The 25,479-nt window shown below is 29.3% G+C and overlaps 2 protein-coding genes across 2 annotated transcripts; one reads left to right on the plus strand and one right to left on the minus strand.

Annotated features, from left to right (window-relative positions):
* Nucleotides 1-1,282: 1,282 nt before the first annotated feature.
* Nucleotides 1,283-6,952, minus strand: LOC107167773 (transcription factor HES-1-like). The gene is made up of 4 exons (XM_015516955.2): nucleotides 6,657-6,952; nucleotides 5,632-5,721; nucleotides 5,443-5,556; nucleotides 1,283-3,704 (listed from the first exon to the last, which is right to left on the minus strand). Exons 1-4 carry the CDS (start codon nucleotides 6,705-6,707, stop codon nucleotides 3,180-3,182), a joined length of 780 nt encoding a protein of 259 aa, XP_015372441.2. The 5' UTR covers nucleotides 6,708-6,952; the 3' UTR covers nucleotides 1,283-3,179.
* A 3,966-nt stretch (nucleotides 6,953-10,918) lies between these two features.
* Nucleotides 10,919-19,722, plus strand: LOC149057259 (uncharacterized). Its single transcript, XM_089224306.1, has 7 exons — nucleotides 10,919-12,549; nucleotides 17,506-17,687; nucleotides 17,778-17,948; nucleotides 18,217-18,495; nucleotides 18,610-18,857; nucleotides 18,936-19,095; nucleotides 19,181-19,722. The coding sequence occupies exons 2-7, from the start codon at nucleotides 17,510-17,512 to the stop codon at nucleotides 19,315-19,317; spliced, it is 1,173 nt and encodes a 390-aa protein (XP_089080432.1). The 5' UTR covers nucleotides 10,919-12,549; nucleotides 17,506-17,509; the 3' UTR covers nucleotides 19,318-19,722.
* The last annotated feature ends 5,757 nt before the right edge of the window (nucleotides 19,723-25,479 follow it).

Raw genomic sequence — 25,479 nt, forward strand, 5'->3', positions numbered from 1 at the left:
TCCAAACTACACAGACCCAGAGTGATACTCTTGCTTCTATTAAAAATATTATTTGTTTATACTCGATCTCGACGCTATATTAATAAAATGTCTATGGAATAATAATTATAAGATGAACGACCTAGTGAACATTTTTGTTTTTAAATACGAAATCTGGGGAAGATATTGTCAATATTTTCTAATCAGGTAAAATTCTTACATGTGATGAGAGAAAATGGTTTCAATATTGATTATGGACATTGTAATACGACAACTATTCAACTGATTGTGAACCAAAATCGAAAATAATAGAGGAAAATTAAATAGCTTTTATATCGATTACATTTTAATTTTAAATATACCTACCTGTGATTTAAGTGTATATATAAATGTATACATTATATTACTTAATTTAAGAAGCCGTAATTTTATACTCAATAATAATATTGTGTAAATAAGGAAAAACAGTGTTTGTTGCGATATAAATACCATTCTATTCCACGTGGGCTGTTAAGAAATTTTCCTGATACAAGTCTCCACGCACCGAGTCCCAATAGCGTCACCGGACTGCTGTTGATATAATATTTCGGCTAAGGAAAGTTTGTTAATGAAAGCAATTTTATTTATCGAGTATGCCCACACGCCTTGTTATTTAAGGAGTTTAGTATAGGCAATATTAATGCCTGACAATTTTATTTTAAAAACCCAAATATACGTATACCTTAAATTTAATTAATCATCATCAACTCTAATGATCGTAAACAAGTATGGCAACTCGTTCGAGTTCTGATTTTTAAACAATGACGATTTAAAAACAAATATCTACTGAATTCTATTCATGCTGCAGCATTATTAAAAACAATAAATAAATAGATATCGTTTGTATATGAAATTATATTATAAGTAGCTAGTTTATACTAGATAATTTCAATCTGCGAGGAAAATTGAGGAATCACACAATAATCAAAGATATTATGTTTTTGTATTTAGTGCAGTAAAAAAATATTTAGTAGCAGCAAGCTGCGTTTTGCTACGTATTAAATTACATATTTTTTAAACATTACTATATATGTATATTGTTTTTGGGCTGGATAAAAGTTTTTTTTTAAATGACTTATTTTTTTGTAAAGTTTTCGTTTTCACGGTTATTATTAACAAAAACATATTTATGATTCACAAAGTTGTGTTGTACATGCTCGGTGAATCATCTAGCTCAGTGGTGACCTCCCCGCGGCCCGGGGGCCAAATGTGGCGCTCGAAGGTATTCTGTGTGGCCCGTTACAAATTTTTAAATCAAACAATATATTCTAAAAAAAGTAAAGTCATATTTATTTATTTTATAATAGTAATATAATATTACTATTATTTTATAATAGTTGATAATAATGAAATAAAATAAATACATAATATATTTGATGGCCCGCTTGAAGATAATTGCTTACCAAGGTGGTACGCTGAACAAAAAAGGTTGGGCATCACTGATCTAGTTGCTAGATTCTAGCATATATAATAGGTCGACCTTAATATTATTACGATATATTTATTCTGATGCATTGATACTTCTATAACATAAACATTAGACTATACACAATATTTATAGCGTCTTCGCTGTTGCACGAGTGTTAAAATAATAATAATATTTATATATACCTCATGAATATTATACGGTTACGGTGAAATAAATACAAACGCAATCCAAGTGTGCATAATAACATAATGTTAATAGTGATAATATTATATTGTATAACATATTGTATATTATACATATACTTAAGAACTTATTGCTGTTATTATATAATAATATTTTACTCATACACATTGTCTAATTTCGATGTGTGTATTAAATATAATATTGTATTATACGTACGATAAACTACAGCTATAACTATACAGCTTCCAAAAGCGTATGTTTTTACCGAGTACTATTAAACTATAAGGACTGAGAACTGAACAGTAAAAACATAATAAAATATTATTATTCCATTTTATGCTATAACAATAATATTAAAGTATCATATATGAGAACTACATGTGTCATATTATATATATATATATATATATGTGTGTGTGTGTGTATATAAAACGACGACAAAATGCAAAACGCCAAAGAATAAAATATTAGATATTATGTGTATTATGTTATTATAAATTATTATATTTACAGTCGAAATTCATTAACTCGGCGTTAAGACGCGGTTAAGAAAATAAAAATAAGTAGAGTATATTATACCCTATACGTATTAAAATAAATGCGCGAGCGATCGGTTTTCGTTTTCCATCGATAATAACATAGGATTTTAAAGATTACATTTTATGTACATACCGATCGAGTAACGTCGTTGATGAGATCATCATTAAAGCACAATATTTAGTATTATTGGGTATAGACTATATATATACCACTCGATCAACACACACACACACCCTCACGGACATTATACAATAGTCAATAATTAATAACATAAAATAAAATCAAGCATAAGTAACGTTAAAAATAACGTTTAATAAATATATGTTTCTACGACGTATATTGATATTCATATAATAATAATAATAATAATAATAATAATAGTAGTGATAATAAAAATAATAATAAAAATAAATAATGAATAATATATTTACAAAAACTGAAAACATAATAAATTACCAAGTGATATCGTGACAAATCAAACGACAGCTTTCGTATTTTTAACAAACTACCCCTCCACAAAAAAAATACCCTCGAAAATCAAAGAAAACTATTACAACGTCATTTCAGAAAACCCCATAACAGTCGCTGTTGCAAACACATTAGTCATTATTATATACGTAATATTAACAAATTATATTAAATATTGAAATCGTGAACTTTTGTGATAATCGAGCCAAAAAAACACACACACGCATAAACAAAACAAACATAAAATAAACGAAATTCGCAACTGCCGCGGATCGCGGATCTAACACGCACGGGCAGATATCGGGGGCCGGACTTATGCAGTCCTGTCCAAACTCGCCCACTCCGTTCAAATTAAGAAATAATTTACGACTACCCCCGTGCTCAATTCGGCCCCATATATTTATGTATAAAACATCAAAATTATAAATTGGCTGACGATCTCGATGCGCTTTTGCACGAGTCATCCATTAAAGTGCATCGGGTGGCAGTAAATACGCGGTGTGGCCGCGGCTGCAAAAAGCTGGCGGCGATGGTGTGTCGATCACCACGGCCGCCACATGGGATCGCGTAAGGCGGCTGCGGCGTCTTGCTGCAGAGTCGGCGGCGACCGGCCAAACACGGGCCTGGTGGGCTTGGGCCTGATGACCGTGTGTGGTGGGCCACGATTGGACGCGTTTAGGGCGACGGGTTTCAGCGTCGGCGAGGCGGCGGCGATGGCCGCAAAGTGGTTAGTGGTTTCAGCCGCAGCGGTGCTGCCGGCCGGACATAGAGGCGCGAGAACCGTCGCGGCTGTGGCCAACGGTGGTGGCGTTGGCGGAGTGTTGTCGGGCGGCTGCGGCGGCGTCCGGTCTCCGCTGGCGGTGGCGGCAGCCCGCTTGTCTGTAGCGGCCATCGCCGCGGCCGCGGCTGCAGTGGATGCGGCCGCGGCGGCTGGCAGTTGAGATTCGAGGGCACGCGACACCGATTTGGCCAGGTACTCGACCAGCCGGCGGCCGACCACCGAGTCTAGGCCCGGCAGTGACAACAGGAAACTGCACGCTTCGCTGGCACAGTGGCTGAATCCTTCCTGCGGACAGACAAATATTAACATATTAACACCAACATATTAACGCACCACTCGCCATTTTAATACTATTCGTGGCCTATATTTTTGTGAGTGATATAAAATCTGTATGATGAGTATGACGTAGGTATACTACGAAATCATAAAACGTGTTGGGTTATTGACATTAATTTAATTAATAACAAATTACGATTTGAGAATTTTCTTTTTTAACTTGATAACATTTGTAATGTTTGATAAGGTCTATTGTTGTGGCCGTGACTACTAATTACAATTTTATCGGTTATATACTGCAGACTTAATACAGTCAACACTCAACAGTGACCAATAATTTTTCAACTAATGCGCATTACAATATTATCTATATTTCTATATTATGTTACATTAAAATTATTTAGGAATCTAAGCTTTAATGTCCAACACGAAAAATTTCAAAAATAAAACACTCCACGGGTGTAATGTAATAAACTAATAACGAACGGTACGTCAGTACCTATAAATTACGCGTAAGTACAAGATGATATTTTAAAATTGAATAGAATGCCACTAGTGCGATAACACTCCCGCAAAATGAATGCATCGAATATAATATCATAATATTTCGTTATAAATGTATTAAGCTTGTTTGAACTGTTTTCACGTGAACTCCCGACGATTATCGCCCTACTCGTATCCACTCTATCCTCAACGCCTACGCAAATCATTCAACAGATGTAACCGTAAATAATAACGATTCAAATCTTCCTGAAATGTATTTGAGGGGAGAAAAAACAATAATTTTTTTAAGGGTGTGTTATTTTTAGTAATATAGATAACTGAAAAACTGAAATTATTATTATAAATTGTTATTTTTTCAATAATTATTTTTAATTCACTCCAATTTTCATACCCATTAAGTCTCGGTATAATATACATAATATAATTTTGAAAAAAACATATAATATTATTTAACAACATTTTTTTATATTTTAGAATAATTTTGATCATAAAGACAAAATTCAATAATTGTCAAGATATTTTTTAGTTTTTAAATTTTAGCAATAATCTAATATCTATTTTTCTATTCAGTGAAAGTATATTTAAAATTTAATGTGGTATAAATGTATAATAATATGCTGGAAAAATTTATATTTACACTCTGAAGATGTTTTTATTTCATCACGTTAGATGTCACTTAGATTTGAATAATACACAGTGGCGTATTTTTTTTGGGGGGGGGGGGGGGTGTCCTCCGTGTCTTGACACCCCCCGACATTTAAAAAAAAGTCCTAATATATTGGACATTAGTGTTGTCATTTATTTTATAGTATACTATTTTTATCAAATGTAAAACTTCTTGTAAATTCCTAACATATTAATTTGTTAAAAAAATTAATTCAATGTCTTTTTACATTAGTAAATAATACTAAAAATTTTGTTTGTGGGGTTCAATAAATGTTGACACCCCCCGAGAAATCACCCAAAATACGCCACTGATAATACATATGAAAATCAAATTAATACATTTTAAATTTCATTTAACCTATTCTACATTAACCTAACACATAATGCAATATTGTATAATACTACGATTTAACAATCGAAAAATAAAAGTTTAAACGCATTATGACAAACGAAAGTGACTCCTCAACTTTTATGTAATTTGTACGATACGATGTCATCAAACGATAATAATGAACCATAATAATTAACTTGGAACAGTTGGAACATGTAAATGCTTAATTTATTATTTTAAACTTACTTGAAATTTATAAGCTTCTTCTACGGGATCTCTCCTAGTTATCTTTTGAAGATGCTTAACAGTAAACTCCAAAATGTCAGCTTTTTCGAGTTTATCGACATTTTCACCTTCAGCCTATAAATAAAATTAAAATATCATTAAATATTTTTAATTAAATCAACTCATTATAATAATATTTTTTCCTCTCACCTCTAAGGCAGAAAACATTAGATCCTTTAACTCGTCCAAACATCGATTGATGCGAGCTCGGCGCTTTCGTTCTAATAACGGTTTTGTGATCTGTTAAATAGAATATTATATGATTATTTTTGTAATGTAAACTTCAAACAAAAATGTATTTCTATAATAAAATATAAATAGTATAATAAGTTATACGTTGGAAAAAGTTACAAAAAATATTTCCCCGAACAGAGCTCGAGGGTCGATTAGCTAAGTCATTCAGTTGACATAATTATATACCACCAACCAGCAACAAAACATTCTACAAAATACATACTAGCTACGCGCACAGCAGCACTATTCACGATTTCAAAATCTACACAATTCTCATTCATAAATATTAAATATCACAAAAGATATTCTAATCTAAATTTCAACTAAACACACACTCCAGTATATAGTATATTGTTATATTATAAAATGTATTTGTATACAAAACCTTTAATTTTCATTTCTCTCTCGGTCCACAAATCTGACCAAAATATCGTAAAAACTAAAAAAAATTATAAAATTTCCTTTGTTAAATCCACCTTTGTAAAATATAAAATAATGCATTCGAACCGTGGATACTAAAATTAGTTTTTATTACATTGAATAATTACGTTACTTCTACCGACTACCATAGAGTTTCGATCCAACGGAAAACGTAAGGCGTAGTAATGTGTATTTAATGTTACTATTTACCGGTATAATATGGTTATATATTGTGAGAACAGCATATATTATTGTATCGTACAATATTTTCGTAACGATAAACGACGCCAGTCTAGTGCTTATAGCCCATATATATAAGGAGGCATCATGATGATGGTTTTAGGGGTGGGTTAATGTTTATTGTAGATCGAGGTTTGTGGTGAGGAAATTGATTTAAAAAAATGATGCTGTATTAAAAACGACATAATAGCGAAATCATATTATTATAATTTATATAAGACGCAGTACTAAAACCACAACCACAGGGAGGCTTATATAGTAAGAAAAAGAGAATCACTTACCTTTCGGTACGTTACAGTCCGAGAAATCGGCGACGGAGTCGGCGAAAACATGACAAGTCGAGTAGGTTGAAAATAAACAAATTCGACGGACGAATAAAACAACAACGACAATATTATTATACACCGTCACGATCGAGAACACATGCAAATTATAAACTATCCTTATCGATGATTATGATTGTAATAATAATATCGACGATCGACGAACACGCACGTGCGAAATGCTCGCCGGACGACGGTGGGTAACGGACTGAACCATCGACGGCGGCGGCCGTGCCTGTTGCGCGTCTCACTCTGCCGTCGCCGCCTCGGCCGCCGACACCGCCGACGCGCTTCTTCCTCTTCCGCCGCGCCGTCGCCGTTACACCCCTTCTAAAAATATGCACACCCGTCCACCGCTGGGGGGGGGGATGATCGGCTCGCGCGCCCCCGACACACGATCTCAGGTCGCGTACCCCTCACGTGCGTAACCCCCTCGGGAGAGCAATCGTTCGGTTCCCACGGATACCGATCACCCTCTTCCTCCTCCCCCTCGCACCCGACGACCCTCGAACGAGAGCTCGTAATTATATTATTCCGTTCGTCCGCACATATTGCGTAGGTAGGTGAGTCGTTATAATAGTTCCCGTTGTATAATATTTAAAGGTGGCGCGCGTCCCCTACAGCTTCCTACTCCCAGCGACGCCACGTCTCATCGATAATAATATTATATATATTGGGAGACAACTGCAGTTCGGGCCACGCGTTTGCTGGTCTCCTGGAATCCGGAGACTTCGTCAAACGACGAACGTACATTAATAAAATAATAATATGTAACGCAGATGACGTGTTGTTGTTGTTGTTGTTATTATTATTATTATAGTTTATATTATAATATAATATAATGTACATACTTGTCGGAAATCATTAATTGTGTTATTGTATCTATTTATGTTATGTCTTATGTCCACGAAGTGTGTCGGCAACGGGAGATACAACGGAATTGCCGAATCTTATATGCGACTTAATAAAATTAGTGCTAAGAATGTGATGAAATCCGTGTTTTGGTTATTCTTATTTGTATTGACAATATTGTAGAAAATTAAAATAATCACATAATATTTATAACACTATTAACACTATAATATAATATGATAATGGTTGGATACATTTTTTTTAAGTTACAAAAAAGAATTTTTACTTTAGGACGTGGTACGAAGAAATTATGCAGATCTGTCCATGATGGTGTCGAAGTTTGAACGATTCCGCAATGTATAGCATTAAGATATAACCTGTTGCTATTGGATACCTTCCTAATTTAATTCACTGTGCTTTGAAAATTTCACAAATTTTCGAGAACAAAAATCATTTATCGAGACTTTAACTACACTAAACATACAAAATATAATATCATAGAAAACCCGATTAATAAAATTGTTCTCTGGGTTTAAAAATTAGATAATCTATTAATTATTATGACGTCATATAATTATATGTTCACTTTTTTGCTTGTATATATAAATTTAAATCGCATTTTCAACATTTTTTTTTTTGTATATACCTACATTAAACTGTGACCCATAAAAATTATACTTTTAGATTTTTTTTAAATACGATGTTTATAATGTTAAATTATATTCAACAGTTAATCGCTTTATTATACATAATTATTATACTACACGTATACGCGTTATGAGAATCGCCAATAACATTTAATTCAAGTGCAATAAACTAATTAACATGTAAAATGTAAAACGTATTCAAATCAACTTCACCATATATTTTACTCGACCATGACGATGTTCCATCTCGTTATTCCATAACCATGGATTATGATTGAATAAACGCATAAAGCTATAAAAGTGTATAGTCTTCGCTAGAAACTGATTTGGATAAGACTTTTAAATTAAAAACGTATTTTTATTATATCAAGTAGGTATATAGTAGCTAAATTGATAACGTTAAACTACAAAACACATACAAATGCGTTTTGATTTTAAATAATATTGAATTGTCTTTTTGTTATCGACCGTTAGCATTATGACGCATGACGTATTGTATCCGACTTAACATGTTATAACAAATCCAAGTTCATCAGAGCCTAATTTGTGTTGTTAGTTTATCATACATGAATGAGTTGACCTATTGTAAAACTTAAAGGTAAAAACAATTATCTGTGATTGCACGTCGTTGGTTATTTATTATTATATTTGAGTTTTTAGGCAAGTTATGGTGATGTGAGCATTTTTAAATTCCAACATTTCAAATGGATAAAAATAGGTACATATAGATGACATTCACTCAAAAATTTTAATACGGTAAACACAGATGCATTGGCTTAGATAATTTTCTTGCTTTTACAATTATATATCAATTCCCTCTCATATTAAAGCTAACCCCACTGAAAGTTAGAGCTCCTGAACAAAAATATTTTGTTGCACTATACGTTTGTGTTTCCGTTCTCTAATACTTATGACACCATAACAAACTTTATAATAGTAAGACGATAGTTATTATTATTATGATGTATACATGACACCTACATATTATATTATTAAACGATAAGAAATTGATTATTTTTTCCGCATTATTATATAAATTATTATTCTGCAGAAATTGAGAGTTCTTACGGAATAAATCGGACAAGTCACCCTTTTAATATATAAAATAAACGACAACCCTTATATAATATAATATGTGCAATGTAGGGTAAAATATTAAACAGCGGGCAGCGCAGGTGTAAAATCAAATCATATAGTAAAATATGACATTATGTTTTTCGTCTTACAAAATACATAATATGAAATCGCATTTTTTGGTTTGACCTAAAAGTCTTATGTTTCGAAGAATTTTTCGCCATTGTCACTTTATGCAGTAACCAGCTGCAGAGGTATATATATGAGGTATGACGAAACAACGTTATTATTTATACACATAATCTTTACGTTTAGAACTTTTGAAACATATAATATTAGGACTCAGATATTATTGTAATATAATAATATATTATGCATCTATTATGTTATAATATCCCACACAGCAATTTTAAAATATATAAATTTTCACAATATTTGAAAAAGGTTTTACTGCCAATATTTGTTTCAAAATATTGTGCAAATATTTTGTAAATATTTGATCCACAAATATTTTCATCCAAATATGATGAACGTATTTTGAAAACGTTATACACCAAATATTTTAAAATAGTATTTCATTCAATCTTTTGAAAATATGTGATTTACAAATATTTTCACCCAAATATGATGAACGTATTTTGAAAACATTATACACCAAATATTTTAAAACAGTGTTCCATTCAATGTTTTGTAAATATTTGATCGACAAATATTTTTACCCAAATATGATGAACGTATTTTGAAAACGTTATATACCAAATATTTTAAAACAGTGTTCCATTGAATCTTTTGAAAATATGTGATTTAAAAATATTTTTACCCCAATATGATAAACGTATTTTGAAAACGTTATACACCAAATATTTTAAAACAGTATTCCATCGAATGTTTTAAAATTGTTTGATTTACAAATATTTTTACCCAAATACGATGAACGTATTTTGAAAACGTTATACACCAAATATTTTAAAATAGTATTTCATTCAATCTTTTGAAAATATGTGATTTACAAATATTTTTTCCTCAAATACGATGAACGTATTTTGAAAATATTATACACTAAATATTTTAAAATATTATTCCATTCGATGTTTTTAAAAATGCTTAAAATTGTTGGTAGTGATATCGCACGCGTGACCTAGCAGAAATTTTTAAAAAAACGTACCTAATACCTATGAACCTATAGGTTCATTTATAGAACATATAGGTATATATAATATATATTATATACCTATGTTCTACTTTTACCCAATCGATAAATCATAAACATGTACGATACATTATTGAGACTGTCCAATTCGTACGATAAGATAAAATGAATAACCTATATATATAATAAAATATAATAACCTATATATAGAGATACTGTATATTTATACCTAAAGGTATAGTATATAATATTAATATAATATACTATACCTTTAGGTATATAATTATATGTATTATATATAATATATACTGTATAAGGTACTACGTATTTTAATGTTTTACGATTTTTTTATATGCACGTTATTTTATTCATTAAAACTTATATTAATAGTGTATATAATTGTAGTAATCATATTATAATTGTGTACCCATTATATATTATCTAATATATATTTATACCTATAAATTATATAATTTATTATTTCAACTAATAATGAGCGAGTTGCGAATATTATTCAATTTGATCAGACAAGAGAGACATCATAATATTAGTATTATACCTAGTATAATACCTATACCTATACCTATAGGTAAACATATTATAAAGTAGTTACCGCTATTGAATTTTATTTTGTATTTGGCAGTATTAATTCTAAAATTATATATTTCTCTGTGAGCATGGTATTTATGCTTTATTTATAAAATCTATTATATTATTATATAAATGCAGAAAAGTAGCGTGTCGACGAGGCGTATTTTTTAACCCTAAGGCCAAAACTCAAAAGTTACTGCAGGCTACAGTGGTGGAAAAATTTGGTAATAGAACTTGTTTAAGTCATGTATCTTAATCTTACAAAAAGACTAGCACCACGTTTTTAATTTTTGGTTCATTTCCCAATTTTATAGATAGTTTTTTGTGTTTCTTGAACATTATGAAAAATGGACGTATATCTGGTTTTTGCACCGGGGCCTTCAATTGAATTTACATATATTGTACCTACATTTGTACACATATAAAATAAACATAATATATAGTGTACCTATATAGGCATAATAAATAATAATAATGTATAGTTTAGGTTTAAATATAATTATGTGGCTACATAATTCATAATTATTATTTATTTGATATATTGTTTTTCTGAGTGGTAAGAATCTATATGCCTATAATAACATAATATAGTAGCTATATTATATTATATTGAATTTTATAAATCAATGATTTAAATTTTGTGTAAAGTAAAAAAAAACTATGATGTATATATAAGTATATATTACATAGGTACCTCCTTAACATAATATTTGTATATTTTAAACGATTTTAACTTTTAACCTAACTGCTTTTATTTATTAGATTTTAAGAACACACCATAACTGCAGTACCTATACATAGGTAAAGAATACTGGTATACTGAATTAGGTACCTACAATGTGGTGTTTATAATATTATGTTATGTACTATGTAGGTTTCTGGTATGTAAAGTATGCAAACAGCACCTAATTCAAGCGTTTCCAAATTTTTTTAACACCTAGCTATTGTATATTTGTATAGGTAGTAAATAGTCGTTGTATAATAGTCACAGAAGTATTAAAGCTGCGAATAGCGACGTTCATAGACGGTTGACGCTAGACGTTATCATGATCGACCACACTCCCCCCCCCCCGCATACAGTGGATGACCGAGACGTTTTGTTTTTATTTTTCTGTACTATAATAATAATAAGTATCATGGTTTTTCCAATCTTTTACGATTTGACGGCCGCTGCCGCCGCCGCCGCCGACCCAGCCACTCGTAGCCGTCGTAGAGCGAGAGGCAAGAGTATGCGATTGTCGGAAAGATCTATAACTATCTCACTCCCGCCCATGACTAAACTTGTTTGTAACAGCCGTAATACTCTTATTGTCGTAATATTACTTATTTTAATTTTTCGTTGACTGTAACATAGGTACGATTTACGATTTATTTCATACCGCTTTATTATTTATGCCATGTTATTTAGCCACGTTTTATCATAAACTCCTAACCGATTAATCGAAGTTGTCTATCGACTGCCGTCAAGCTGGAAGTTGAAGATTCAATAATATATTTTATATATTATTAATATTGAAGCTCCGTCAAATTAAAACACGTAAGTCATATTATCATTTACATACGTAACACTTAAGGTACTATATTTTAAATTACACGTCTTAATAATAAAATTAATATATTCATTTCCCACACTTTATCCGGCCAAAATTAAAAATATATAGGAAGTGGTCTATTATACTATAATATTCTATCGGTAATTTGAACTGCAGTTTTTAAATTAATATGAAAACTCATGGCCCAAATCCAAATGCTTGTAAACTCTATACACTGACATGGTGTTTTTTTCACTGTCAAAATTAAAAGTCTTGAATTGGCTAATTAATATTGTTCCGTGGCTCGTTGAATTTGGATTTTTCCTACCACATGACACACCCCTAGAACGGTGGTCCAAACCTGCTAATAAACTTCCCACCACTGTGTGGACTTCTTCGTTGATTAGGTAACAACTCGAGTTGTTTTATATTTAGATCTATATACTCATATAATAAAAAATATGTACAAAAATATATATACAAAGGTGTATAATTATGTACAAAAAAATCAACTGTCAAAATGTGATTATTTTTACTCATAAAATTGTACCTACTTGTACTTTACTATTTTACTCATTATCAGGGCTAGGATTTATATGCAACAGCATGTTTTTTTTGCGCCTTCTGATTATTGATTTTGTCAGTAATGTCCATGAATCACCTCATGATGAGATAAATGGTGGTATTTTTATTTTGCATGTTTTTGCATATTTTGGATGAAAATCATATCATTGCATAATAGGTATATTGAATAAAATGAATATTATTGCATATTTTGATTTTAAGAATGCGAAAAATGCATGTCTTATAGTATATATTTCATAAAACTTGGTTTTTTTGTCAAACATAAATTTTATTTTTATAAAATATAAATACAATCCTATGGTACAATAGGTATGAGATAAATAATTGAAAAGTTTGACATTCATTTTTGAAAATTTAAAAAAAATTATGGTCGTAGCATGTAACACACGTAGTGAATATGAATTATAAATCTTATTTCTAAATTTTTTTTTTTCTCAATTATATTATATTAAGACAAACAGACAATCTCTGATGTATTTCAACAAATAAATATTTTTTTTGTAACTATATTTTTGTGTTTATCTTATAAAAATTGAAATGCATATTTTTGCATATTTCGATAAATAAAATGCATACTTTACCATTTTTTATTGCATACAAATCCTAGCCCTGCTCATTATAGTAGGCAGTACAAATAAATACATTTATTTCTTACCTATTGTATATAAACAAATTTACTAATTTATGATTTTTTTTAATAAAATAATTGAATACAAAATTAAAAATATCAAGTTACCAAATAATACGAATATTACCAACTATAATATATAGGTAGGTAGGTATAGGTAGGTACTATGCATAATGTTTTATGTTATAACATAAACGGTCATGGTTACTTATATAGGTAGTTTAAGTTGAAATTTTTAAACCCAAAAGTCCCGTTGTGTTTCACCATTAGTTCTTTACATTATTATATATATTCACCAAATAAATACATACACTAATTACAGGCATAAATGCTAAATAATTAACAGTTTTTCTAATTAGTGAAATATTTTAATCTTGTTTGTATAAATGATGTCATAATTCTTTTAGATAAACTGGGGTAAATGTAAACGGTTTTGACAATGTTTACTTACATTAACACTCACACATATATAATGTGTTCTACACATATCTTGCAATGTAATTATATGTAAAAGTTTTAAGCAACCATATTTTGGGGTTATATTTAGTATAAAAACATTATCCAGTTTACAATTTTAAATTTACATATGCCCATTACAATTTAGAAAATAAAAGAATGGGGAAAAGTAAATGAATCATCAGTATATATTAATTATTTCTTCAAACTGTTCTTATGTGAGTTTTTACATTTTCCCTAAAATGTATAGTAATATATAGTAGAATTATTGGGGCAAATGTAAAAAACACAATCCATACGACAATAAATTGATAGGGAAAATGAAAATAAAGCAGAATAACAATTAATTAAGGTAAAATCGATGTATTCTTAATTAATTGTTATTCTGCCTATAGGTATATTATTATACACAGGTATAAAAAAAACATTTTGTGTTATTAAAAATATTAATAAGAATTTGAATCTTGTATTAAAATTGTATTATCTATTCCTAGGTTATTTATATATAATTATTAAATTTGTATTATATTTATTTTATTTGTTTAATAAGACTATAGTTTATTATATTTTAATTATATATGTACTTATCTCTCTCTTTTTCATATATATTTTTGTTTCATCTCTATTGATCATAAAGTATTCCATTTCTTTGGCATTATAAAACATTATACTTGAATATTCATACTACCAGTAACATAATTTATATTTCTTAAATTACAAAATTAAATATATTATGTATGAATAGTAATTATATATTATATAGTATAATTATATATTATATACCTAGTATAATTATATATTATATAGTATAATATATTATAGGCTTTCAAATATTTAACTAGGTACATAAAATGAAAGCAGCTAGCAGTTATCGAACAAAGCGGAGAAAAATACAACAAGAGATGGAAATATTAGAAAATTTACTTGATGTAAATTTGTCAAATAGTTTAGAACCTCAATTTAATATTTCTCCAATTCAAGAAACGACCCAAGAAATTATTACTTTCAATGAAAGTGAAATTGATAATTTTGCTTCCAATAATTTGTATTCCTCAAAAAAGGTCCCTCCAGAAGATCCAAGAGAAGACGGTGCATTGTTTTATAAGGATTTGCCTTCAAATAGTTCAATAAATTATATTATTCCTAATGAAATGAATTATAGCAATGCAGTTTTAAATGTTAATAAAGATGACATCAAAAAATCTCTTGGTGAGTGGGCTGTTGATTGTAATGTTCCTCAAAGCACAGTAAACAGGCTTTTGAGTGTCTTAAAATATAAAGCACAACTTACATACCTACCAAAAGATTGTCGAACATTATTAAAATCAACATCTACAAAGGTTTTAAATATAAGAGAAGTAAAACCAGGAATATACTACCACTTTGGCATAAAAAAAGGTATCCAAAGATATTCATCGATTTTGTCTACTAATGAACAAATAAAGATTGCTATTGGTATAGATGGGCTTCCAATATCAAAGAGTAGTTCAGGTCAGTTATGGCCAATTTTGGGATATATTATTCCTTACCGAAAATATATTTTTCCAGTAGGAATATACTATGGAAATGAAAAACCACAAGACAGTAACGATTTCCTTTTAGACTTCATTACAGAAATCATAGATTTATCAATGAATGGGATCGTTATTAACAATGAAGTAAAAAAAGTTAAAATTGAACTAATGTGCTGTGATGCACCAGCGAAATCGTTTGTACTACGTGTAAAGGGTCATTCTGGTTTTTTTTCTTGTACACGCTGTGTACAAGAAGGTGATTACATAAACAACCGTGTTTGTTTTCCTTACGACAAAAATGGAAGTATGAAAAGATTACATCAAGACTATGTACAAATGAAGTATGAAGAGCACCACATATCATCTACCATATCATGTGTTGCATTAATACCAGATACTGATATTGTACATTTATTTCCTCTTGACTATATGCATTTAGTTTGTTTAGGGGTCACAAAAAAATTAATAAGTCTCTGGTTAAATACAGGGCCAACTAATGTTCGTTTACCAAGCTGGAAAATAAAAAACATAACATCTTCACTTAATAAGATAAAAAAATGTATAACAAATGATTTTGCACGAAAGCCAAGAGCAATTGAAGAATTTAAACGATATAAGGCAACAGAATTTCGTCAGTTTCTTCTGTATACTGGTCCTATAGTATTAAAAAATATTCTCCCTGATGACTGCTATCAACATTTCATGGTATTTAGTGTAGCTTTAAGAATTCTTTTGATTTCCGAACAAAGTTCTAAATATTTATGTTATGCCCAAAAACTTTTGGAGTACTTTGTAGAGCGATTTCAACAAATATATGGATGTCACTTTATATCCCATAATATCCATGGTTTACTTCACTTAGTTGATGACTATCATCTGCATGGACCACTTGATAATTGTAGCGCCTTCACCTTTGAAAACTATATGAAGGAATTAAAAGGAATGCTTCGGAAGCATGAAACACCATTGCAGCAAATTGTTAGACGATACGAAGAGCGTTGCAATAATGAAAATATTGAAGTTACTGAACCCTCGCAATTCACATTTAGAGTTAATGAACCCGATTGTTTTTTCCTTTCAAATAGTGAAGATATTGTTCGTATTACTAAAATTAGTTCAAAAACTGACACCATAGTTGGTCAGAAATTTGAAAATAAAATAGATTTTTTTTTAAAGCCTATATGTTCTTCAAAACTTAATATATACAAAATTAAAAATTTAAGTGAAAATAATAAATTATGGAAAATAGCGGATATTAAAACTAAAATGGTTGTTTTTGAAATAGAAAATGAACTTATAGCCATACCATTATTAAGATAAATATTATTTTTGTTTAGCAAAAATTAAGTTTGTAAAAAATGTTCACTCTTAAATTTGACAAAATATTTTTATTTTAATATGTTTTATAGTTTCATAGTTTTATAGTTTTATATTCAATCAAATAAATTGTTTATTCATTTGATTCTTAATTTTTAGATTTTAAGATTTTAGAATTACCTGTATTTGAAAAAATGTAAGATACTTAAGTACATAATAAGTAAATAATTATATATGTAAGAAATTAATACAAGCTATTAGCTATTGGCTTCAATTAGGTATAGCTGGTATACAGTATTGAACTGTTGTTGCTAATGTTGGCTGTAATTGTAACTTAAAGAAAACATTTAAAACCATAAATGGTAAATAATAGGACGTTTTTAATATATGTTGCTATACACTATGTATGAATAAATTATTTGATTGTATTTTCAAAATTAATTTTAGAATGGTTGTTTTAGTAAAATGTGGACTGTTGTTTGCTTCGAAGACAACAGCATAGCAGCTGTACCTCAATTTTGGTTTGAGAGAGGAGTATGCGCATGGCCCAAAAAATCACCGAGAAAATGTATAGAGCGACGCCTAAAACCAAACGAAGTGGATTTTCAATACTTAAAAGCAACAATTATTAAAAATAACATAAGTATGAAATAAAATACTTATTTATTTTATTGAAATTTGTTGATTTAAATAATTTTATTAACTATATGATTATGATTTGAACTTTTTTTAGGCAGTCTTATTGATGCCCGTTCATTTGCTAAAGATAATTCCGAGGTTTCTTCAAATGAAATTTATGTGTTTGAAGAAAATAAAAAAAATCGAAACAAAAGTATTCAACGGTCAAGTGCTGGTTCATCTAAGGAATTCATTGCTCCTAAACTTCCAACGGTTTCTTCTGATGGTAACTATAATAGCTATTTAATAATATAATATATTATCATAGGTTCCTTTAATAATATTAAATTTCATAAAACCGGTTTTTTAAGTTAAAATCAGTTAATTCATTCAATGATGAATATATTATATATCTAATTTAATTATAGCATTTTAATGTATTAATTACAGTGATATTATGTGTTATTAAAAAATGTAGTATTCCTATTATTGTAATTTTATATATTCTCGTATTCAATATAAAGTCACTAAAACGTAAAATGTATGCATTTCAGAATCTGAAGATGAAGAAAATCCAGGCAATTCATGCTATCCAGATGCATCATTATCCCAAACTGATGAACTATTTGCCAATAATAGTCCATCAAACTCTGTTGAATCTAACACTAGTAAAAAAAATATTTCAAGATCAAATTCAGATATTGATGAAGTACAGGAGTTTGTTAGTAACAAGAAATTAAAAGTTACTCGTGACACAATTTCTGAAACGCCTAGGCGCCTATCTTATGGCTTCACTCCAAATAATAATAACTGTGAAAATGAAAGTGATCAAGGTATTATAATATATATGTTTTTGTTACAGTAAAATAACTAAAAACCTAATACTACCAAAAGTATTAATGCATAGGCATTTTCTTTATACTTATAAATGTTTATTTACTTTCCAGCTTTTAAAAAAATTGTAACCAGAAGCTTAACTTGCATGAAATATGAAATTGAGGTAGTTCAAAAACGATTAGATTCTATGGTTACTTTAATAGAGAAAATTCATGATAAAATTGAAAATCCATCTATATCTTCATTAAACCTTCATAATGTAATAAGTGATATGGAAATAATTAGTATTGACAACAACGAGTCTTTAGATGTTATAGAAGAACGATTGACTAACGATAAACCATTCAGAACTCAAATGGTAAATATTGAATGATTTTTTTAAGTTTATTGACATTTATTAGTTCCAGAAATATTTATATTAATTTAAATGTTAAAGGTACTAGCATTAACACGTCTTATGGGAGATACCATATCAGAAACTGTGCGTAGAATAATGCAAAAGATTTTCACAGACAAATTTCTCTCCAATTATTCATACATTGGTCATAAGGGAAAATTAAAATTATCTAATCTACAAAGCTGTTCTATAATATTTGGTAAATATTTAAAAAAAAATTATTTAAGACTACATATTTTATTTATTTACTTTAAATATTTTTATATGTATTGTTTGTTATTTAGAGGCAGTTCATAAAATGAAAAAATATCATGATATACCTTTTAAAGATATTGAAAAACCTATAAAATTGTGGATGGCTCAAGCATCAGAACGCATAAAAAAAAGAAATGAAAAGAATACAACGGACAAAAGTGGATAATAATGTGACTTAACAAATAATTTTGCATTTAAGTAAATTAAATTATAATTTCAACTAAATATATTTTGTTTTTTTAAATGTTTTTTTATGAGCTGATTATTATATAGCTAGGAAAGCCATACGTATACCTAATATACTTATATATTTTTTTTAAACAATTTATTATTAACTGATTATATAGCTAAGAAAGCCACATTTCTATTTTTAATATTATATACATTTATTATTATATAGCTAGGAAAGCCATACATACCTATACCTAATATAATTTTATACTTATATTTATTTTTTTTAAACAATTTGTTATTAACTGATTATATAGCTAAGAAAGCCACATTTCTATTTTTAATATTATATACATTTATTATTATATAGCTAGGAAAGCCATACGTATACCTAATATAATTTTATACTTTTTTATCTATGTTGAAGAAAACATTGTAATAAACTATTATAAATAACTATAGATACATATAATATTAGTATATATTATATAGTATTTGCAAATTATGTATTTACACTCAGTATTTAATTGGATTTTAATATACATTTTATTAGAACTATAACACAATTTTTTGAAATCTAATTCCTGTTTTGTACTAAAAAATTATATAGAAAATTGTAAGACGTGTAAAAATTTTAAATATTATAATATTATAACATCTTCACAATATTGGAGTTGATTGTTTTTACAATATAGAAGGAAAATATTATCATATACCTCCATATAATGTTATTACAACATTAAACTGAATATTTTTACAATCACCACCAATAACATATTAAAAACATTTAAATACAATATTCTGAAAATTACTAACATGTAATGTTCTTGCAACAATTATGAACAATATTCTGAAAATTACTAACATGTAATGTTCTTGCAACAATTATAAACAATATTCTCACAAGAAACACATAAAATATTTTATATATATTTTAAGAGATCATTGTGAAAACATTTGATCCTCTGCCAAATAGTGATCTAATAATATTGTGACAATAATCAAAAATATTCCTCGAATATACATCAAATGTTTAAATTTAAGAATGAATATTGTTAAAAAATTGTAAAAATATAATTTTGCTGTGTGGGATGTTATTATTGTTTGATATCGAAAATAAGTCTCGTCCGGCGGAAACGGTCTAGCTGCTGCAGCGGCACAAATCGGACGAGAAAAAATAAATTGGAACAAGTTCTACTACGGAAACGAAACGGTCGCTGCTCCAATAATATGATATCATATAAAGCGAAGCGACAATGCGACACAATAATAATATACTTACGGTGATAATACTCGCGTGGTGATGTACGATAAATATATTATATCGTTACGTGCATCGGTGGGCGGGGGGTAGCGGAAAAAAATAATATAATTTAATAAGCCTATATATAGGTATGTATACATAAAGAAACGAATTTAATACGACGATGGGTACAAGAAAGAATACGCCGCGATGAGTGGGAAAACGAGAAAAACACGTGCATTTTTTTTTTATATACATATATAATTCCTATAACCTGTATCAGTGTCTCGCTCTCTGCTCTTAGGTATTTTACGTTTTCGTGTGATGTATATATTGTTAAAAAATACGGCGAGAAGACGCGCGCGCGAAGGACACGGTCAAATGGAGTATGGACGCGGAATTATCGCGGACATAATCCGGTAATGTACCTACGGTGATATAGCAGGTATATATTATGTTATATACCTGCCTATATTATTATCATTATTATGTACATGAAATAATAAAACGTAATATAATATAATACAATAAAGTATATACTATATACCTACGCGTATATTATAATAATAGTTCGGGCCGTCACGAATCGCGTCCATTCATCCGTCAAAGTCGTCCGGTGATAGGGCGCGGGCGGTGGGGTGAGATGAAAAAAAAAATTGAAACGAAAAGAAAAACGACTTAGTCGTCGGCCACGGCTCGCGTACAAACGTGATGGGAAATAATATAGGTACATTGAGACATTGACGATGAAACCTCGCGTATACATTACGGAACGATTTTTTTCTCCCTAATCTGTATTTATAATATTATGATGAATCGATCGCCGTCAGGTTTTGTTCGACATTCTTAATCACAAATATTGTATTTATTATGCTCGTATATAGTAGACATATTGGCTATTGTGTATATCTATATATAGACTTAATTTTTGAAAAAGTTTAATAATTTTATATCTGCATTGCATAATCATCGTTGTCACTTGTCGAGTAGATATACGCGCAATAATTCGAACGTTTATCGGGATTAGGGACGGTCTATTATGAGTACGTATTATGATTGCTGCTTATGTTTATATCGATATAATAATTTATGATATCATCATAAAAGTTTTTAAATAGAGTTTACAGCTGATATTGGAACTAAAATATAATATAATGAGCAAGTCATTAGTAATTAGTAATTACTGTAGTCACTAATCAGTAGGTATACCGTATACATCTTAATCCTCATAAATTTGTATACATATATTATAATATGTCGATACAAAAATAAGCGTTACCACTTATCATAGTCGAATTCGGGAGTTCGACATCAAAATCGTACATATAATAAATGTAAATGACTCAAAGTATACACCAATGTCTAAATTAACTCGTTTGGGTAGTGAATAAATTCATAATCAAACCGTAATAGGCACCAATGTAAGTTTGTCCGGGTGTTTATGTGGTTTTCATTAAAAACTACAATCGAAGCACGTGCCATTTAAGTTTTCTATCATCTAAATTCAGCCAATCATTACTTACATATGTAAGTATGGCTAAAAATTAAGCAGGACGTAGATGCATTTGTTTTATGCACGAATGTGATGGTTTAAGGGTAACATATTATTTACCTACTATATTCTTATGAATTATAAGAATTACACAAGTTATTGGAAAAATTAGGAATTTGGATATTGTGTATAGCTTTTGCCGTGCACATGTCAATCTAATTTTTCATGATGTATTTTGATATATATATATAGGTACTAATGATATTATATATATTATATACATATAGGTCACCTATGAATAATAGAACATATTCATAATTCCCCCTTACATAAAAAAATATATAAAATTAATTATCATGATGTGACGGCCGTCGGCGCGCTGGCAAAAAGGACGAGGAAAAAAACAGGGTCACCAAAATGCGTCACCCCCAAGGGTCAAAAATGGTGATTCTGACCGCTAAGTATGTACACACGCGTGATGACGATTTTCGTTTTATGTTACCGAACCGTATATACATGGGTACTAAAAAAGTAAAAATACGCGATGTATACCACGATGATGTGCGCACGGGCGTATATGAGTGCGTGTGTAATACCGCCATAGACGCCGCGCGCGGAAAGGAATAACAATATAATAACATTAATAATACGGTACCTATATTATATGCTTAACGCGTGCGTAAGACGGAGAGAAGGAATGACGATAGTAATAATAATAGTTGAAAAAAAACTCCAAGACGAATATAAAAAAAATAGTAATAATAAAATGAAATAAATAATAATAATAAAAAAAAAAAAAAACGTCGACGACGACGACTATACGATAATAAAACACTCGTCGTGAAACGGACTTCTCAGGAAGCGTGGGAACGGCGCGCGAGTGTAACAACACACAAGACGGTTCGTGTATATAAATACTATATACATGTATATATAATATTTATATATACATATATATACAGAGAGAGTGAGCTCGCGCGCGCGCTCGCGCGTGGTGAGACCGACTGCAGTGGCCGCCCGCCGAGACTACTTATATACAATAATAAATATATCTATACATATGTAGAATAATTAAAATACGTCGACGACGTTCGCGTGTATATATATATTTGTGTATGTATATATGCGTATATTGCGTACCGCGCCTCCACGCACCGTCATCACCCCCCGCGTTCTGCGCACGCGTCCGTGTAATAATTATATACCGTTCCTGCACGTTGCAATAGCAATGATGATAATAATAATATGATAATAACGTCGTTTACATACATTATATACTGTCATTGTTGCTTTCATTATGTATATATATGGTGCATGCTGGCACTCTATATTGCCGAACTCTGCGAAATTTTCCGGAAAATCTAAAAATCCTTTCGGTATGGTTTGTGAACGCGTGTTACATTTCATTATTATAGTTTGATTTATCATATGTATGTATAAATTGTATAAGACTTGTAGGTATAACCTCGTCTATTAAAATGTGTAGTTTATACGATAGTCGCTGCTATATTCTATAATACAATATGATATTCATTGAACATTGAAAAAACCGGGAAAGTTGGTAGGTATATTGTATAATATAGTAATATAAATTGATTTCCGAGTTTACCTTGTCATTGAGTAAATCACTTCTGTTATCGGTGTGTAATATTGTTGTATAAATCATTGCATACCAAAACGATTTCGATTTTCGAGCAAGGGAAATGTGTTATATTGTTACACAGACTACATGATTTACATATAATATGTATATACATGGCAACTACACCTAAATTCGTTTTTTCAAACTTTAATTTTAAGAAAAAAAACTAAAATCTACAACAAGGACTTGGATTTTATAACATATTTAGCTATATTTATTATAGAATACACTATAGGACTCCATTACACGCGTGTGCTTAAAATAAATTCATTTTTGTTACAAATGTCAAATGTTAATAAGTTAATGTGTATATAATGCACAATGCACTACCACTGGTGTAGCATATACGTAACTTTACCTAATTTATACGAATATGTGATAAAAAAAATTATTTATTGTAAATACACGTGTATGTCAATTACACGTGCTTCGTGTACACGTGTTATTTAAATTACTCGTTTAAAAATATCACAGGCACTCGAATATACAGATAAAATGTTCATACGTTCATGACAAGAATTTTAAGTAGAAATACAATAAATTGTTTGTTGAATATTTTAATCATTTTAGATTTTTAAATTTCCAATTCTTACGCTATCTTTTTTACTGAAAAACTGCATTGAATTTTATTTATTTTATATTCTTATTTTTCATAATTTGAATAAAAATTTTAAAAAAAATATTCATAACTTGATTTTATGTCATATAATATAAAATGTATAGGTATTGATATGGTTAGTTACTTAGAAAATGAAACCATGTAGAATTTGAGACGTTTGAATATCAATCCACTGATAATAATGCAATTAATATTAATTTTAACAAAATATATGCTATTCGCCGTACATATTAAATATTATATATTATAATTTATATTCATACATGTGTTTATAATGATCGGCATAAAAAATGACAAGCAACAATTAGGTAATTGTTTACGACATTTACATAAGCAAAAAGATTACATGATATTTTATAAGCTCTTAACAATTCATTGACGATTTAAGACCAATTTTAGAAATTTAGAATAGGCAGCTATAAGTGTATAGACTATGGATATGGACTTATTACATATTATTATTTTATAAATCATAATATTGATTAAACTCATTTTTATACACTAATTTTCCACAAAATATGATCTATAATTTGTTTTTAATATTTCGGTCAACATTGAGTCCTTGGTCTTTCATATTTCATTACATATTTTAAGGAAATTAGTATGGTCTTTAAATCGGGAGATCAGCTACAGTTTAGAATGTTTGGATAAATGACCTCCAAAATATACATTGGAGTATTTAACACGAAATTTAGCTGACACACAAAAATGTGTATTCGATAATACAAAATGCTCGAAGGCACACATAATATATTTTTACTTGAAAATTGATTAGCTAAAAATAACATAATATGTAAAAAAAAAAGAAATAATAACATATTACTCTTATATACTATAACGTTGGAACATTTTGTTTATATTTTTAATGTCTTTATTATTATTATATACTAATGGAAACACATATTTTTTCTGTCGATCACTTAGCATATAATATGTACTTGATTGGAATATATTATATATACAAATAATGATGTCTTAATATAAATAAATATAATTTATCTAAGAACCAATTCATGATAGATTCCCAGTTATTATTTGAATAACTAGCCGTAGTATCAGACAAACAAAAAAACAAAACATTTTAACCGAATATAAACAATAACATCGTCTCAACAGTGAGTCATCACTTGGACCAATTCCTGATCGAAATAACATTTTAAA

Source organism: Diuraphis noxia, unplaced genomic scaffold (genome assembly GCF_037042655.1).
Source record: "Diuraphis noxia isolate RWA-SAM2 unplaced genomic scaffold, SU_Dnox_SAM2 contig0003, whole genome shotgun sequence".
NCBI classification, from domain to species: domain Eukaryota; kingdom Metazoa; phylum Arthropoda; class Insecta; order Hemiptera; family Aphididae; genus Diuraphis; species Diuraphis noxia.